The sequence below is a fragment of the Sphaerodactylus townsendi genome, linkage group LG02, assembly GCF_021028975.2.
Source record: "Sphaerodactylus townsendi isolate TG3544 linkage group LG02, MPM_Stown_v2.3, whole genome shotgun sequence".
NCBI classification, from domain to species: domain Eukaryota; kingdom Metazoa; phylum Chordata; class Lepidosauria; order Squamata; family Sphaerodactylidae; genus Sphaerodactylus; species Sphaerodactylus townsendi.
The window spans coordinates 87,220,445-87,240,367 of record NC_059426.1 but is presented as its reverse complement, the minus strand read 5'-3'; the positions used below and the strand labels follow the sequence as shown (position 1 = coordinate 87,240,367).

Genomic DNA, 19,923 nt, shown 5'->3' with positions numbered 1-19,923 from the left:
TTTGTAGGGCGGGGGGGGGCACAGTTGGTTCCTGGGATAGGGCTTGGCTGGCACAGGAGAAAAAGACAACTGGTTGCACTCGTAGTCAGAATCCTGAGCAAATTTAGGTCTCATAGGCATGGCTGCAGCAGTTGAAATTGATCTTCAATGGCTGCGCCACCATTTTTTATGGCACAACTTTGTGCCTGTCAAAGGAACCATTCCCAGATGGAAAAGGCTCAGGGATCTGATTAAAAGCAATCACACCCCCTGAACTGCCCACATTTTTATTTATTTATTTATTTATTTATTTATTTATTTATTTATTTATTTATTATTCTACTTTTATACTGCCCTCCCCCGAAGGGCCCAGAACGGTTTACAACAATGATAAAACAATAAATATTAAAACAATTTAAAAGCAGCATCCAATTTCTGTATCAATTAAAATAAAGATGGCGTCCCGCTATTAAAACTCCTACAAAGGGAACAGCGGGTTGTAGCTGTTTCCGGGCACCCCTATCAGCGGCTGGACTCTCCAAAAGCCCGGCGGAATAACTCAGTCTTACAGGCCCTGTGGAATTCATTCAGGTCCCGCAGGTTCGGACAGTTGGTGGGAGAGCATTCCACCAGGCAGGGGCCAGGGCAGTAAATGCCCTGGCCTAGTGGAGGCCAGCCGCATCATAGAGGGGCGGGGATCACGAGCAGATTGGCCTCTGCCGAGCGCAGCGACCGACGTGGGACATATGGGGCCAGACGGTCTCTCAGGTACGAAGGTCCCAGACCGCGTAAGGCCTTGAAGGTTAACACCAACACCTTGAAGACAATCCGGAACTCAACTGGGAGCCAGTGCAAGCGATGCAACACGGGCATGATGTGATCTCTGAAGGCACCTCCCGTGAGCAGGCGTGCCGCCGCATGCTGAACCAGTTTCAATTTCTGGATCAGCCGCAAGGGAAGGCCCGCGTAGAGCGAGTTGCAATAGTCCAGCCTGGAGGTGACCGTTGCATGGATTACAGTGGCCAGGTCCGTCTGGGAGAGGAAGGGGGCCAGCCGCCGGGCCTGTCGAAGATGGAAGAAGGCAACCCAGGTTACATGGGCCACCTGGGTCTCCATTGAAAGAGACGAATCCAGGTGGACCCCCAGGCTGCGGACGGAGGGGGTCGGTGCCAATGAGACCCCCTCCCACACCGGCGGCTGGAAATCCAGTGAAGTGCCTGTGCTGGAAGTGCACCAGTGCGTAGTTGCTACAGAGCTGTGCTAGTACCCAAAAACAGTGCTTTGGCACTGGCCTGCACCAGTGTAATGGCACTTATGCTGGTGTATCCTGGAGATATTCTGGTGTAGGTCCTCTCCCTCTGCCCCTTAGGACTGTGGTATGGGAAGACTATTGTAAAATGTTGATAGATTATGAAGATGTCTACATTTGCAATACATGAACTTAAAAAACTAGCATGGCCATTAATTTTATACCTCATACACCATAGAACTTCCAGAATACTGACCAAAAAAAAACTGAAGGATTCAGGTTTAACATATATAAAATTAATATGAATGAGTTGCTTTTCTATATGATCTGTAGTTGAGTTAATGCATGCAGCATAACATGTTAGTCAGTGAGTTAATCTGATTCAGGAAGAAGAAAGTTATAGGTTTTGATTCAGTTAGATTTCAACCTGCTATGAGGAAGTCACAGAATTCAGAAGTAATTGAAAACTGTACCAAAACTATTTGTCAAAACCAAATTGTGTTAAAGTATCTACTAAATCCAAATCAAATTTGATAACATTTTTAAAGAAGGCATTAGTTTTTTTAATGCATTGTAATTTATTCATAATACCAATCTTACCTTATAACTCTGACAAGTTCATGAAATGCTTGGTCTACATTTAGTCGTATTTTTGCTGATGCTTCCATATACGTTACTTTAAGCTGTCTCGCTAGCTGCTGCCCTTCCTCTTGTGTTACCTGAAACAAGAAGAGATGAGGTAGTTAATCAGTGGTAAGTAGCATTCTTTTGCACACTGCAATTCTGCACATTGATTTCCACTGTATTTCTATTCCATTTGAGCCCAAAGATCCCCATGTGTTTACAAAGCATAAATATATACATACATACACACAGACAAATGAGGCCCAGTGTCCAATTTATCTCCAGATCAATTTGATTTAAAAAATGATACAAAGAAATGCTATGAGCAGGTTGGTTCCTAGTTCACAATTATAATTCCAGTGATAAAAAATAATGCAAGGCCTATGATTAAAGTTTAAACATCAAACTGGGAAATGCTGATCTACTTAATCCTGTAAGACATTTTTTCTATGCTAAAGTCATTACAGTTTTAAAAATTCTATTTTTCTTGTAATTCTGTAATTGTTCATAATATTATGTCACACTTTTTCACATGTTTTCTACATGATGTAATACTAATCATTTTGTATTGTTTACTGGTTCCCTTTTGGATCTTTGACTGCATTGTTTTCTATAGTGGAATCTGTGTTGAATCTCAGTGATAAAGTGGGAGAAAAACAAAGTCAACAAATAAAACTAATTTAATTTAACCCAGTTTAGTACTGACTATACAGCAGGCAGAAATATTCATAACATAGGACATTCTTCATGTTTCTATAACTAAATTTTCAAAAGTCTCATTAGAAAAAAAGAACACATTAAAGGGGGCACTGGTATGAGAACCAAGTCAAAATCCTCCATAATTTCCAGTCTAGTTGTTAATATCAAAAAATATCCTTCACAAGAATGGCAGTCACAGCAATTTCAAATAAATGCTTTCCATGTAACATTTCCCTCATTCCCAATAGGCATTTTACTGGTTCTTCACTTATCCAAAGACAAAAAAGGAACAGTCACTATGCTTAGGATTAGTTGGCCTTTGACTATTTCTAATAGAAATTCATTAAGATATTGCACAAAATTGTACTATAGAACTGGAAAGCCAGCATGTTGTAGTGGTTAGGAGAAAGTAGACTCTAATATGGAGAACTGGGTTTGATTCCCCACTCCTCCACTTGCGCGGTAGAGTCTTATCTGGTGAACCAGATTTGTTTCCCAACAACTACATTCCTGCTGGGTGACCTTGGGCCAGTCACAATTCATTCAGAACTTTCTCAGCCCCACCTACTTCACAAGGTGTCCATTGTGGGGAGAGAAAGGGAAAGGAGTTTGTAAGCCCCTTTGAATCTCCTTGAATTTCCTTCTACTATTACAAGCATCTCAAAACTAAGTCAAATCACCCTAAAATTACATAACTCCGTCCTCCATGTTACTTGTATTTGGTTACAGCTGGACATGTACCATAAAAAAACTTGCCTACTTTAAAAAGCAAAGCATGACACAAAAATATTGTTCAGCATAAAACAGATTACGAAACAGCCTTGATAGCTTCTCAACTTCTCAAATAAAATTATTTAAAGTGACAAGTACATCAATTGTTTGTTTGGGTATTGTAAGCTATTCCAACTGTAAATCAAATAATGCATACTTGTGCTTAAACAGAAAATACCATTTTGCCATTTTACTAGAATAGAGTGCTACATCTATTAACAGAATAATGTCCTCTTACCCTCTAAAATAATGTGCAATTGTTGGTATGGCTCCAGTTGGAAATATAATGGGGGACGGGAAGAAAATGCTCATGTTTTGATAATGATATAATAGATTTCTGTTACAAGCTTACAGGAGATTAAATTTTGACCTGGGACACATTCTCGTGGCATTTAGTCAGAAGATGATTAATCATAAAAATGCTGCAATAGTTTCAGAAGGCTTATTTCCTTTGCCACGAACCATCTACATCTGTTACTAGATATCAGATGAAGATACTTCATTTTGGCAACTATCCCCTGAAAACATGGCACTGATGCCCAAAGGGCTATTACCAAAAGTCTTACCAAATACTTGTGGCTTAAGTGAAGTCAGCATAAAAAAAACCTCCTACCCCTCATACAACTGCATAATTGCCAAAGTTTTACCTGTCTTTGATGGTCCAAATCTGCTTTGTTACCAACAAGAATCATAGGGAATTCATCACGATCTTTCACTCTAAGAATTTGCCTTTGGAACTTATAAATTTCTTCAAAACTGGAGAACAACAAAAAAGAACTCAATCCATAAACCAACATCTTAGAAATAAGATAATTAAATTCAAGACAGATGAAAATAGCTCCAAAACCACTCCTCCTGCACTCTCACAAGAATGCAAGAGATTTAAAAACATTATACACTTCTATATAATGAAATCTGAAAGGTGTAATTGATCAGGAAGCACATTAATTACACTTGACATTTCTTGGCAATAGGGACAGTCTCTGCTTCCCATCATCTCCTTACAACCAGCAAATAATACAGAAACAGACATGAGTGAAAGCAAATACTGACTTTCTTCATTTTTGTTCTTTGCAACAGTGCAAAGAAATCACTTTCTACACTGCAGATATCCCTTATTTCTTTGAGTACTGGGAAATGGGCTGTATTCTCTCTTTTAAATGTTCAAGTTGACAGCTACCTTTTTTGGTGATTTTTTGTTTGATAACATTTTAGGAGCCCGTGTAGATTCTACCAAGTGTTATTATACAGAGTATATAGGTATAGGTCTACTACGCTTAAAATGTGTTTTGGGTTACAGCTTTATCAGATTGATTTGTTTAGCACTGGGGGGGTCAAACTTGCAACCTGGAGACTGGATCTGGTCTCTTGAGGTGGCTTATCAGGCCCGCGAGCCAGTTGAAGCAGCTGGCTTGTGGACCTGATAAGCCCTCTCAAGGCAGCCACTCCCACCCCACCGCAAGTTTACCAGTCCAGGCATCCCCACCCATTCTGGGGCCAGCCAAGGTAGCCACCCTGTCCCTCTAACAGGGTCCAGCCCAACCAAGTCATATTAATGTCATAGCCAGCCTTTACAACACCCCTGGTCTAGCTTATTTTCCTTGATTGCAGATTACAGTCACAGCAGCCTGGTACTAGAAAAGCAGCTAGTTGCCTCTTTTAGCACTGGAGAAACCAAGAAAAGGAATTATTTAAAGTTCATGCTTTGATCAGAGAAAGACTAGTGATGCAGTTGGTTTTTATAGAATCTGCTATTAAAACAACCAGTTACTTCATCAGACTCCAGAAACTACAAATAATTCATCAAAATCTTTTTTAAAAATTATTTTCCTCCTAATCCAGCAAATCTTCTAAAACCGAGCTTGATACTACACTTCTTATTTTCACATCTTCACAACTTTATATTTGCATAGCTTATTTGATGTGATCATATCATATCAAAAGTGTGAGATGGACATGGAATGCTGTAGGGCTGCAGACAGCAACAATATGATCACCCAACAACAAACAACAGGGAGAATGTTCAGGCCAATAAATCTGTGCATTACATCCAGTCTTCTTTTGTCAAACATGTGCCAGGAGCGTATGTTCCTTCAAATGATTTTTAATATTTTAATTACCTTTAATGACTGTTCAATAATACTAGTACAAAATCTTCATATTTTTCTTTAAATTCTGGAAAGATTCAGAGTAGCACACCTTCAACTGTGTAGTAGGTTTTGTTTTGTTTTTTTAATTACTGACTGAGCACCTATCATGAACAGGGACAGGAAAAACTTTATGCCCCACAATGTGATATCTACCTCAAGGTCATCAGAAAGAACAATGTCCTAAATGTGCATATCACAATTCAACAGTTCAACTTCAGCACTGGTCTGGCTTCCCAGAAAACACTTAACAACTACATTAGCTGGAAAAAAAAGTTCATGTTAATTAATAAGGATTAGGTACAGAGCCTTAAACACGTAAGACAGAATGCAAATAACTACTTTTAGATATTCCTGAAGCTTGCAGTTACCCAGAGAACAGCTGCTTCCCATGCAGTATCCTACAGTGCATTTAGAGCTCCTGAAACTGCTTGCCATATAGCAAGGGAAATAGCTGGCATTCCAGCCGAAACTTTTTTGGGATGGCAAAATTAGACAGGATCCAAAAAACCCCCAAAATGCCATCACAGCATTACTTCATGGTTCTGAAAGAATACACTTCAAATGACAGACATTAGCATACTAGCTATTGTCCCTGCACAAAAATACTGGAAGATGCTGGCACATATTTTACTTAGCCTACCTTCCTCTGTCAGTGACTGAGAACACCAGCAGAAAACCTTCTCCTGTCCTCATGTACTGTTCCCGCATGGCTCCAAATTCTTCCTGGCCTGCTGTATCTAGGACTAAAACACACTGAAAAGTTAACCTTCCTTTCCTTTATGAGATGATGATTGCATATTTAATAAAACATTTTCCCCCACCATTCTCTCCAATACATTTTGGAAACAAGCCAAAGGGGCCGATTTATTTATTTATCCTTCCTATTTATCAGAAAGAAGAATTACAGTCCACAATTTCTCATTAAAAACTACGCATACATGAAAACAACTTCCATGTGAAAATATATGGGGCGGGGGAATATGACACAAAACAGATTTCAAGAAGGACAGCAAATTATTTTAGTCAGAATACAGTTTACGAAATCAGAGAATGCTAAAAATGCTAAAAGTAGTATTACCAATGGAAATTTTATAACAAGTCAAAGTGAAAGTCAATCTTAAATACTCAATAGGCTTGGGGAAAGCAGGAATCAAAATTGCACTTGGGATATCGAGTGACCTTGGACTAGCAAGTCTCTTTCAGTCTGGCCTGCCTTATTTTGCTTCCTTCATGTGTGTATGCTTCACATGTGTATCATTCTTCTCCCCAGAATCCCAAGGTGGTATGTGTTAGTGGGATGATCCTATTTTTCCTTTATGATTTGTAAGGAAGGTTTCTGAAACACTTACTGTCCAGTCTTGCTGCTCTCTCATCTATCACACATTGTTTTGTGTAGGAATCTTCAATTGTTGGGTCATAGTCAGTTACAAAGTAGGACTGCAAAGAGAAAAAGAGAGTTTCAAAACCATTTCACATACATAGCTCTTACACAGATTATTTTATTAGTATACAAACTAATTGTTTCCTGGAACTACATAAGCACACTCAATACGATGCACATAGAACAAAGACACATCTACACTCTTTTCAGGTTCTGGTACATACGTACTGAGATCAAAAATATACACATTGTCCCTTTCAGACACAAAGGCGATTAAATGTACAAGGAGGATCACATGTAGCCCATTCTCCTTATCTGTGGTCAAATGCAATGCCTGGAAAGGGCTCTGTGAATTCAGTTTCAGACTGAAGTCCTTCATTTCATTTGAACCTATCTACTGTTATTCATGCATTTCTGCCATCCTTGGGAAAGCACAAAAAAACCCCACCCCATTAACTAGTTCAGAATGCAGTACCAAGCTGGGGGCAAGATTCCCCATATGCTTTTTCAGGGATTTTGCCTTCTAATACCTGTAATGGCTTGCACTAAGCACACTCTCCTACATCACCAACATCCTCTTTCATATCAATCAGCAGTGCCCTGGGATCATGTCCCTGGTATATGAGCTAAGCCACAACAGAACAGCTTGAGCAGAGAAGTCTATCAGTTATCGAGTAAGGAGAATGTTGCAAGAATTCTGTATTTATTTTGTACCTATGAGTGGGTTTGGCTTAAGCAACCAATGGTAAGTTTTAGCATAATACTTAGCAGGACTTCAGTCAAGCTAAATAAGAACATTTTCATAGAGTTGCTGTACATTTAAATATTATAATAAAACTGGATCACAAGACTTAAATGTACTGAAATTATTTCCTGGATGTAGCCAGGAAACAAGTAGGATGCTTCCTTCATTCTTGTAACAGCTGGTGCAGCAGACAGTTTTGGATTAAGTGGATAGCAATACAAATAAACATGCCATTCTGGCCAGATGTTAACTGTTGGACTAGATTCTGAGTTTCCATGTTATATTAAATCTACTTATCTTTCATATCTTTCAACCATGATCAATAGAGTCTTTCAACCATAAGATAGAGTTTTTATGCAGTGTTCAAACCTTCAGTTTCTGTTTGACAGTTTGGACATTAGTCCGAAGCCTCTCATTTTGTCAGGTAAGAAGAAGCTGCCATCATTTCAGAGTTTGTCAGGTAACAAATTATATGGAGAGAATAAAAGTAAATTTTATACCTAATTATTTAGAGTTTATGGAACTTATTATAATAGTGGCTTGAATAAGAAGTTGAAATTGTAGAGTGGCCTTTGACATGGCAATGCATAGGTCATCTTTGATATCCAGTCAGTTAAACTTTTTGTTTAATGGTAACAGTTGCTGAAAAACCCAAATCACAAAGATACTGTAAATAAGAACTTCCATAGATTGCTTTGCCACACAAGGGCAGCTTATCTCAAGGAGCACCAGAATTCCTAGACTCTTTGAGTTGAATTCAAGTTGCATCATTTTCATTGTCCTCAAGTGAGGTCATCTTTGGCAAATTCATTTTTATGAATTTTCTGTGTCATTTGTGCAGTCTGTATTAGCATGGAAAGGGTAACAAAATTACATTTTAGTTTTAAGGTTTTCTAAGCAGAAGTAACCTTCAAAAGAGTTCTGCTGTGTTTCCAGGTGTCTGCAGACTTCTGCTTTTGTAACTCTTTACTCCAGACTGCAGAAGCACATCCACTGGTATTAGAAACTTTTCTTGGTTTCTATTTCCAATCTCTTCTTCCAGAGTGGCAGTTTGGACAAAAGAGCTCATAGTTTTTCAGCAGCATCCATAATTGTGACTGTAGGACCTTAAATTAAAAGATTTATATCTCTCATATGACCAAAAATAGCTGCCTGGCAATGGATTAAGTCCTCCCTACCAATGAATTATGTTCTCCCTACCAAATTGTTCTGTGAGTGGACTTTCCTATTCTCATTAAAAAAGTGAAACTTCTGCCTGAAGTTCAATCAACAGTTTCAAGGCTTGTCCTTTAGAAAGCCAGCAAATGTTTGTGTAATAGAAAAGAGTTTCATATTCTGCACCTATTTCTTGAGAAAACCTCTTGAACAGGATTAATTCATTGCTTGGCTCTAATGAAGATGTTGACTTTCACTGATGTAGACAAGACTTCTTTTAGGATTACTAACAGTATCTTTGATGCCAATGCATGCCGATTTAGAAAGCCGTGAGTCGTGAGTTTCCTTTCACCAAAGCAGGTGTTCCATCTGTTCTTGCATGGCATTAAAGATGATTGTATGTTACCTGACTGTATACAGTAATGTCACATGCCCCATTAAATTTCTTCAGAGTGAAATAAAACTATAACAACATAATTTGATAAAGACTTTTTCCTACAAGCACAGTTCTCATCGTAACAGCCCAGGTAGCCTTTTTCCATCTGTACCGAGCGTGGCAGTTGGTCCCCAACTTTCATGGACTGACCTAGCCAGGGTAATCCATGCAACAGTCACCTCTAGACTAGACTACTGCAATTTGCTCTATGCTGGTCTACCTTTGAAGTTGATCCAGAAGTTGACACTTGTATAGCATGCAGCCGCTCCTAGCTGGAGCTTCTAGCCAGGACCATGTAACACCTGTCCTGAAAGACCTACACTGGCTACTTGTTGAGTACCAGATTTTATTTATTTATTTATTTATTGTTTGTTTGTTTGTTTGTTTCGGCTTTTATACCGCCCCATCCCCGAGGGGCTCTGGGAGGTGTTGTCTTCAAACTCCTGGTATTAACCTTTAGGGCTATTAGCATTCTTGGACCTGTATATCTGCGAGACCACCTCTCCCCTTATTGCCCTCAAAGACACTTCCAGTCCGCAGAGGGGAACTTGTTGGTGATCCCGAGCCCCAGGGATGTTTGGCTGGCTACGACACAGGCCAGGGCCTTTATGACCCTGGCCTGCTGGAACACTCTTCCTGGTGACATCCAGACCCTGCAGAGTCTATCTCAGTTCCACAGGGCCTGTAAAACAGAGTTGTTCCACCAGGCTTTTTCTGCCAGGCCAGCCGGGCATCGCCTTTTCTAAAATAATTTCTGGCCCTCATCTGGATATGGTGCATGCATCTTTTTTTCTGCCCCCATGTAGATGTTTTTATGCCATCTGTTTGTAATTTGTTTTTAAGTCTATATATTTATAATGCGTATTTTATATTATTTATTGTATTGACTGTTTTATACGTTTTTATTGTGAGCCGCCCTGAGTCCTGCGGGAGATTGGTGGGGTATAAGTGTAATTAATTAATTGATTAATTAATTAATTAAAGAAAAAACCATTGTCCTGGTTCATGGATCCCTGAACCCACTCGGGTAAAGAGCCCCTATTCTAACTGAACTGGGCAGTGATGTATTCCCACCACTTTAAGTTATCACAACTTTCTTCTCAGGTTTTCCTCTTGTTTACCTTAGCCTCTCCCTCCCTCCCTCTCCCTCTCCCTCTCTCTCTCCCCTCCCAATACTGATTTTTTCACTGGTTGGATAATAGTAATTTCTATGGTCTAATCTTTCAGATTTTGCACAGGAGATACTTGTATGAACGTTATTTCCATATAGAGTAGAATTTGACTAATCCAAGTATAATGTACAATTACAGTTAGTATAAAGATCATGTGGTTTACATATTTCCATACCAGTATTTTATAAAATTAGAGTTACCACTATATAGTAATGATCTGGAAAGAAATAGTATCCTGTTGTGAGTTTTTAGCAGAATGCAGAAAGAGGTCTCAACTTCTCCATTTTTTTTTAGAGTTATTAAATGTATGCAGAATTATTTGCTCTTGGTAGGGGCCAATGGCTTTTCACAGAGCTTCCACAAGATGCTCAGATGAATTTATGGCACCTAGACAAATCAGAGATATTTGAGAGTATGCCAATGATACGCTTACATTACACAGGTTTGTTCTTAATAGAATTCAGCAGCAGCAGAATGTAAGGAAAGTACTTTCTCAAACAAATGAATCAAAGCTGATGGGCATATTGGACAAAGGACAATCTGGTTTGGACCAGACCAGCTATTTGTCAGAGAAGTTCAGAGGCAATACCAGGTGCTTGATAGGGGTGGAGTGATATTGTATATTGCTCTGGTAAAACTAGTTTCTGACATCAGAGATAGGGATTTGCGTGGGATTGGAGAAATATGCTTGCCTTTTTTAGTAAGGAATCTGGTTTAGGTCCAATTAGCATAAGTATCTGGACATTTGGAATTTTCCCTGGTCTTTGGTTTCCAGTCTTCAGTGGAAACTGGGTCCACAGGAAGTTAGGTAAGTATTAAAGACTCCTTCAACTTCTTGTTACCACAAGCAACTCTACTCATGTTCTGAGAAACCAGCTGCAGCATAAGTAATAAGTTTTGCTTTCCATTTGAATATTCTTCCTTTCTCATGAAATTTCTACAGGTTCAAGACCCCAAATGCTCTAGGTGACACTGGAGAGTCTTAGCAAGTTTTATTATTTCTTTCACAAAGTTAATCTCTTTTTTACTTATCTGTGTATTGTATGTGAAAGCCAGTACTTTTTTGTACACATGAAAATTCCAATAATCTTCAAGCATGTGCATATTGAAGAAGTGTAATCTCTATTAGGTGGCCATGTACAACATTTACAAATTATTCCCATTTTGATATAGGAACTCTTTAGCTGCCGTAATTATAGAAGTGAGGGTCAAAAGGCTGAGATGGCTTGTAGCATATTCAAAACCATCTCACAACTCCATTGAGTTCAGGGGAACTTTATTTCAAAAAAGCTTGCCTGGCACCATTGTGTGCAGAATTTCAAAAATGTCAGGAGAGAGGGATTTGAGAAAGGAGGAGATTCAAGTTTATAGGTAACAGTCTTAATGGCTTTGAAACTGCTATCCGTTTTCTTAGGTGCTAGTCATGCAAATGGATATATTTGAAATTGTTACTGAAGTCCATAAATGAAGGCAGTAGGAGGGAGCAAGACTCCCCCTAAAATGAGTACTGTACCCAGACTTCAGAACATTTCAGTTGTGACTGACTTAGAGAACAGAAAGGTTGCTTGCAATGTGCGCACACATGCAGAATGACCTCTCCACTTGGGGGTCTTATTCTCCTGTTACTCTCACAGTTCTTCTGCAAATCTTGGGATGCCCTAGGTGAAATTTTGTAAAACGGCAGAAAAATGCCCCGTTGAATTCATGCCCATCAGCTGTGATTCATTTGTTTGAGAAAGTACTTTCCTTACATTCTGCTGCTGCTGAATTCTATTAAGAACAAACCTGTGTAATGTAAGCATATCATTGGCATACTCTCCAATATCTCTGATTTGTCTAGGTGCCATAAATTCATCTGAGCATTTTGTGGAAGCTCTGCAGAGTTGCATGTGTCTTGTGGAAAATAGTGTTAGAATTTAGAACCTTATTAAATTTAGAAAAGTGCTTGACTTTTTGAAAGTTTGTAACATGATTATTGGAGGGCAGGCAATGACAGACAGCCATTTTTTCAGGAAAGTTCCTATTAACAACTTTTAATGATACAAATAATCCAGTATTTGTTCTGATAGGTTTAGGTCAAACAGCTTTGTTTTAAATGACTCATCAGTACTTATTAGCTACTACAGAATTTCACAAATAAAGCAACACAGGTTTCATAGTCTCTTCCTGAGCATGAACTGTAACGGTTACTGCTGGATTGTTGTTCCTTCCAAGCAAGCAACCTTGAGATTACTGATACCCTTTTCTCTTCCCCATATCCAACTTGTTCCTACTGCTACTTCCATTATTGCCACCCTCCCATGTGCTTAATAGTTTGACGGGATAGGGGGTGTGATTCATGCCATACAAGGTTGGCCTTCGTGATTCCCTCCCTAGTGTTTCTGAGTGCTAGGTGACTGCTGAATAACTAGCATTTCTGTTATGCACAGTCAGCTTAAAGATTATGAGACAGAAGTAATTTTATTCCTTGCCTTCAAAGCTGATTTTGACAGAGTGCTCTGGGTACGTTTTAGAGGGTTAAAACCAGCTGCTTAGATTTGGAGGCAATGCTGACCTTGGACATATTCAGATCTGAAACAAAATATAAATTGGTCCCATCATTCTTCTGTTCTGTAGTGCAGTTCATTTTTGTAAAACACTTATTTGAATATAGTTAGAACAATTATTTCTCTCTTGCCTTTCTCTTAGGAGTCTTTATTGTAAGAAATAGGCAACTGAAGTTACCAGAGGTAAGCAAAGGAGCTAAATGTAATGTTGTGCACTAGAGTTAAGTGCACACTGGATAGGAAACAGAGCGAGAACACCTCTTAGAAATCAGGTAGTTTGTCCCGTTCCATGGCAAAGCTAGCCTTGTTCAAAAAAGAACTTGAAAAGCATGAGTAGGATTTAGCAGTTGGTCAGCATGTAATCTGTGGTGGCAGTTCATTACATTTCTGTAGCACTATACTGGAGTATTGGAACCTTTCCTTGGCAACCGTGTCAAGCCTCTCGTTCAAGAACTCCAACCTCCCAGCATGCGCAGGCCAGAGGTCTGTTTAATCAGCTGCCTGATGTCTGCTGCAACAAAATTTCCCCATAAAGAATAAGATAGCTTTGGGTTCTAAGAGAGGTACGAGACCTAATTCAAGAAGCAGGTATTGTTCAATGTAGTAAAATTGTTCAATGTAGTAAAATGTAAAGTGATGAACATAGGGGCAAAAAATCCAAACTTCACATAGGGGCAAAATCCAAAACTTCACATAGGGGCAAAAAATCCAAACTTCACATACACGCTACAGGGGTCAGTGCTATCAGTCACAGACCAGGAAAGGGATTTAGGCGTCTTAGTTGATAGTTCCATGGGAATGTCAACTCAATGCATGGCAGCTGTAAAAAAGGCAAACTCTATGCTGGGGATCATTAGAAAAGGAATTGATAATAAAACTGCAAAGATTGTCATGCCCTTATATAAAGCAGTGGTGCGACCGCACTTGGAGTACTGTGTCCAGTTCTGGTCGCCGCATCTCAAAAAAGATATTGAGGAGATAGAAAAAGTGCAGAGAAGGGCAACAAGGATGATTGAGGGACTGGAGCACCTTCCCTATGAGGAGAGGCTGCAGCGTTTGGGACTCTTTAGTTTGGAGAGGAGGCGGCTGAGGGGGGATATGATTGAAGTCTACAAAATTATGCTTGGGGTAGAAAATGTTGACAGAGAGAAATTTTTCTCTCTTTCTCACAATACTAGAACCAGGGGGCATTCATTGAAAATGCTGGGGGGAAGAATTAGGACTAATAAAAGGAAACACTTCTTCACGCAACATGTGATTGGTGTTTGGAATATGCTGCCACAGGAGGTGGTGATGGCCACTAACCTGGATAGCTTTAAAAGGGGCTTGGACAGATTTATGGAGGAGAAGTCGATTTATGGCTACCAATCTTGATCCTCCTTGATCTGAGATTGCAAATGCCTTAACAGACCAGGTGATCGGGAGCAACAGCCACAGAAGGCCATTGCGTTCACATCCTACATGTGAGCTCCCAAAGGCAACTGGTGGGCCACTGCGAGTAGCAGAGAGCTGGACTAGATGGACTTTGGTCTGATCCAGCTGGCTTGTTCTTATGTTCTTATGTTCTTATTGTTGCACTAATCAGAACAGTAACAGCGCTTCTAAGTCCATCATTAATGCCCTTTGAAAGATGGGCCCAAAGTCTAAAACAATCACTTTCGTTTTCAAAATGGAGACCTTGACAAAAATGAAGGGACTCGTTAGAATAAAACTAAAAGGGAAATTTAAGTCAAATTCCTCCACGATGAATGGAAGCTATCAAAAATAACACTGAGCTCCAGAGAGAATGCATGCAAGCCAGAAAAGGTACCACTATGTGGTTAACAACCTCAGTCAAGAAAGCCATAAAAGGCCAAAAAAAAATCATTCAAAAAGTGCAAAGTGCAAGTCTTGTCCAAATAAGGTTAACAGAAAAGAACACAGGCTGTTGCAAAACAAATGTAAGTTGACAATAAAGAAAAATGAATTTGAAGATTAGACTGCTAAAAATATTAAGACAAACAATGATCATTTCTACAAATACATTAGTAGCAGGAACTAGCTAGGGAAGCAGATGGACTGTTGCACAGCATCTTCCTTAAGTAAAACTTCTGTTCCTCTGTGGGACTTTTCAGACAATAAAGAAAGTGGCTAAGAGAAGGGGATATAATAGAGCTTTATAAAATCAGGCACAGGGATAAGAAGATAGATGGAGTTTTTTCTTACTCTCACATAATTTTCTGTCACCCTATGAAGTTTATAAGAATTGATACAGGATAAACAAAAGGAAATTCTTCTTTATTTTACAAGTAATTAAATTGTGGAATTCACTGCCAGCAAAGGTAGTGATGGCCATAAGCAAAGATTTCTTAAAACAAGGTTAGACAGACTAATGGAGAAGTCCATGAATGGTTACTAGCCATGAGATGGGGTGGGGCTTGACCTCCATGCCATATTTGCTGAGCCTCCTGGACAGGTGGTTGGCTGTCCTTTGAAGAAGGATGCTGGGTCGTCTAATATTGTTGGATCCCAGAGATTTCTTCTTACCTTCAAACCATCCCTTTTCTTGCTGTTTCTCACTTTCATTCCTCTCATCGCTTTATTCCTTAAAGTACATGCTAAAGTAGGGTGCTTGATCGGTTGCAGTATTTGTGAGCTTTCTAGTATTTTCTGCCTAATAAGTACTTGATATCTTGATTGCTGTTTCAGTTACTTTCTCCATTTAAGGATGTTTGTCATGACTTTTTAATTTTTATCTCCTTTTAATGGACTGCATTAAATTTCAGTGAGACAAGTAAAATACCTGATACAACTACTGACTTTCCTTTAACATCAAATCAGAAAAAGGACTGTACAGTAACACAGATCTATCAGAAAACACATTTCCTCTGTCCAGAATTGGTAGAATTGTTTGTTTCCCCCTTTCTGAAAAGAAAGTTTTCTTATAGTTTTTTTTTTAAAATAGATGTTTGTGTTCTTGTTTCCAATACAATACTTACAGCCCAATCCAGAGCTGTCAGGCAGGCAGGCACAGAGTCACTCTGCTGCCCCCCAACCCGCTCCACAGGGCATTCCCACGGTGCAGGAAGCCCAAAAAGTTTTTAAAAGTACTCTTTAAATTCCCCACAGGGAAATGTGGAAGAGGCTGGGTCCACCGGTGCAACGAGGCTGAACAGACAGTGGAAGCCAACTAAGGTTAGCTTCATCGCTGGGAACACTCCTGCCACACCAACACAGCTTGTGAGTGCTGACATGGAGCTGTGACCTGTGGCTGGGAGTCCCAGGGCCCATCTGCTAGGGTAAGTGCCCTGGGGAGGGCAAATTTGCTTATGAAAGCCTCGGCTGACTCCGGAGGGGAATTCCCCACCTCCCAGATTAGGCTACCCAAATACCGTGTTCATGGTTTAAAAGATTAGAAAGCAGGTTATATGCCATTAAAGGTTGAATTGAATTGAATTTATTAGAAAGCAGGTATTAAATTTAAGACCTGTTCATTTGTTTTCAAACCAACACCAATTTTAAAAGTGACTTTTCTTTTCAATATTTACTTTTTGAAGCTAATTCAGTTTCCATTTAATCTGCTATTTAGATACTCTTATCAGTATTCTCCTGAAACACCAGACATGTTTGATGTTTAGACAACTGACACCTCTTTTTTCAGGTCTCTGTGCTGTTATTCAGATGGCTACCCCATCAACACTTTCTCCTTGCCAGGCCAAAGTTCTTGTAAGAGTGATTATCATTCTCTGCAAGCATCACAGTTCTCCTCAGGAACTCAGAGCCAACACCATTACTCTTTTCAAGATAACTCAATATTATAGCACCATGCAAGTAATTAGCAAAATATTCTAAAATTCAAGGTAAACAGACTATGTAAAACGCTGACAAATTAATGAAACAGTGCAAAATGATTTATAATGGAATCTGTTCAGATAGACCTCAAATGTAATTTAGGAAGGGTAATTATTATTTTACAATTTGTAAACAGAAAGCTGTATTAAAGAATATGTCCTTTGTTTCCTTTCACACTAGTCCAAAAAAGAAACCAACTACTATAACTTGATACTTGAGTTTTAAGAAATCAAGTTTGTTGCAAAACCCACAAATTTCTTGCTTCCAGAACATATGCTACGATCTGAAAACCAAGTACCTATACAAAGCAAAAAACCATAATTAGCAGCAATTAGATTTGAACTTAATAGTGGAATATGAGTTTAGAGCACCATCCAAAGGTGAATCCACTCATGAAAGTGGTGCACAGCCACACCAGCGAATTTGCCCTCCCCAGGGCCCTTGCTCCAGTGGAGAGGCCATTCCGCCAGAGTGCAGCCACCATGGCCCTCCCTGGAAGTGTAGCAGGGGCAAACCTTGGACATGGCTAGAGGAGGAGCCAACGTTAGTCATCTCCCTCCTAGAATTTGCCAGCATTATGCAGGCAGCCTATACTTCATACTTAAGGTGGCATAACTCTATTGCAGCCCATAAAGGCTTCTCGGTGGCAGGGAGGCTTTTTCATTTTGTGAGCTCCTTCAAACTGCCAGGAAGCATCTATGGGAGCAGCAGATATCAGTGCTGCGGCCAGTAACCTCCGGTTTGGATGGGGCTACCCCGCAGCTACAGATAAAGGGATCAACTCACATGGAGAAGCGGAGCACCTATCTATTATGTTTGGGCACTGTTCAGAGCATCCAAACACACATTTTGCATGCTAACAACACAACTCACTAGCTATGCAAATGACATGGCCTTCTATGTAATTCCCCCTTTCTCTAGAGAGGTAAGGTAGAAAAGAGCTGTGAAAGATGGCCCTACAACTGACATCCACGTAACAACAAGCTGAGTCAACCATGGAGGCAAGGTGACTCACAACTGTCGATGCAGTTCTTAAAACACACAAGAAAAGTAAAAACAGGAGCAGTTAAATGATCTGGCTCTTTCCCTCCAAGTGAAGTCATGCCAAAGACTATTTACATAAAGTACAAACCTAACCTCAGTGAGTTTCAAACTGAGAACTGTCTAAGCATGAACCTTTCACAACAAACAAGTTAACTTTTTTACCTTGTACTACTGCACGTGATAGATACAAGCTAAAATGTGGAACAATCTATATTAAAAAGCAGCCCTCTTTTTACACAGGTACACTTTTAAAGTACAAGTAGTGACTGCAAAACTTGTTTTATTCATCTAAATATGGCAAAGCAAAAAAGTAGTAGTAGTATCTGCTTATAGATATACAGCAAAAGATGGTGCTTTGTTATGGTACTTATTGCTTTGCAGAATTGGCAAATGCTATTTCAGTAATCTTAGCATTGTAATTAATCTCTGTGGAATTTTTAAAATGTCTGTATGAGTACATTCCAATTATTAGAACATTTCTTCTACAGAGCCCACAAGTTACATTTACATTGGCCCCAATGAAGAAGGGATATTTATAATAATGAAAAACCAACCTGCTTCATCATCATTTATGACACAATTTTACCTGTAGTCTAAAAGTGTACCATGTATTTTAGAGGTAAGCCACATTTTAAATATAAGAAATATTCCAAAGTAATTCTGCCCCAGCAATCCCACATCTAGGGGGTGGGGGGGTGGGGGAAACAAGGGACAGAAATGTATAATTCCCATTTTAACTACTTGATCTTGCAGTATTGCTTCTCCTACCACCATTAGATTGGGCTGACACTGATAGAAAGGGTACAATATACTAAAGGATTACTTTTATCCCTAATGTCCTGAAATCTATATTGAAATTAAATTTCAGAGCATCCAAACACACACTGTGCATGCTAACACAACTCACTAGCTTGCAAATGGCATGGCCTTCTATGAGTATTCAGTTCACCTGAGCAAATGGCATGGCCTTCCTGAGTATTCAGTTCACCTGAGCAGAAACAAAGGCCGTTTCCGCACGGCCTCCCTGTCGCCTCTCCACGCCGGCGAGAATTCCGCTGGCGTGGAGGCGAAGGCCGTTCGCATGCACGCATGCGAGCGGCCGCAGCAGAGGCCGGCAAACGGCAGGCGGCTCCGCATGGAGCCGCCTCTTCTCCCTGGCCCGTCCCACTCACCTTGTCCTCGTGTACCGCCTGCTGGCCGTTGAAGCCCCACCGCTGCCCTCCGACTTCCAGGAGTCGGAGGACAGCGTGGCGTCGAAGCGCCAGCAGGCAACGAGTGGAGACGAGCTTTCAAAGAAGGCCAGGGAGACATAATTCCCGGTGGTGGCGGTTAAGCGCAGCCCGTAGAGGCAGCTTCTAACAACAACTCTTTAAAGGGTTGTTGTTTAGGCAACCTGGCCTTGCGCCACAGAATGACGCCAGTCAGGTCGGCGCTGCTGCGTTGCGTAAGCGCCCAGCCTATCGCGGTGGCGGCCTGGTGGCGTTTTTGGCCCAGACGTCGTTTTTTATTGTCGCGAGGAAAGGGCCTAAGCTATTTGGGAATGAGGTAGAAGTCTGATCATTTCATCCTGCAACTAAAATTTAAAACCATAAATTATAATTTTTTTGTAAACTTAAAAGCAGGCAATATCTGGGAAGCCCAGTATTAGAAGCTTCCAAGTCACTTGCAACATGCAAAAATTCCTTACAATATTAATCTCTTCTCTCTTACCAACAAACATAGTCAAGACATCTGGTTAGGCTCTCTCTAAAAAGAACATCATGTAGACCCCTTCAAGGATGGAGACACAGGGTTCATCTCATTTTCAACAAAATGATTTAAAACTAACAAACCAACTGATTGTATGTTGCTAAATTATCCTTACAGCTGGGGGGAGCAAGTACATGGATTTGGTTGTGAGCACAGTTATAGTTTTTAACAGAGGTATAAACTGTTCCACAATTTATTTTGTTCTAAATGACTGGAAGTGTCCAATACGTATACTATAGTTTGACCCTTCAAGAAATAACTGTGCTTGTCCTGTAAGTTCTCAACAGCTATAAAAGATGACACACTGCTCTACAAAGAAAATATGAATTACTGTGCTATCAAGCAAAGATGTGTAAATCAAGTTAGTTTCATACCTACTTGTCACTAATTTC

General features: G+C 39.9%; 1 protein-coding gene across 1 annotated transcript in view; it reads right to left on the bottom strand.

Annotated features, from left to right (window-relative positions):
* RRAS2 (RAS related 2) overlaps positions 1-19,923 on the bottom strand; it is a 62,627-nt gene that overhangs the window by 5,871 nt on the left and 36,833 nt on the right. Inside the window, exons 2-5 of the mRNA XM_048485556.1 lie at positions 6,822-6,909; positions 6,113-6,215; positions 3,970-4,078; positions 1,829-1,947 (exon numbers count right to left, since the gene is read on the bottom strand). Of these exons, the coding sequence (XP_048341513.1) occupies positions 1,829-1,947; positions 3,970-4,078; positions 6,113-6,215; positions 6,822-6,909 (419 nt within the window). The remainder of the gene's footprint in view (positions 1-1,828; positions 1,948-3,969; positions 4,079-6,112; positions 6,216-6,821; positions 6,910-19,923) is intronic.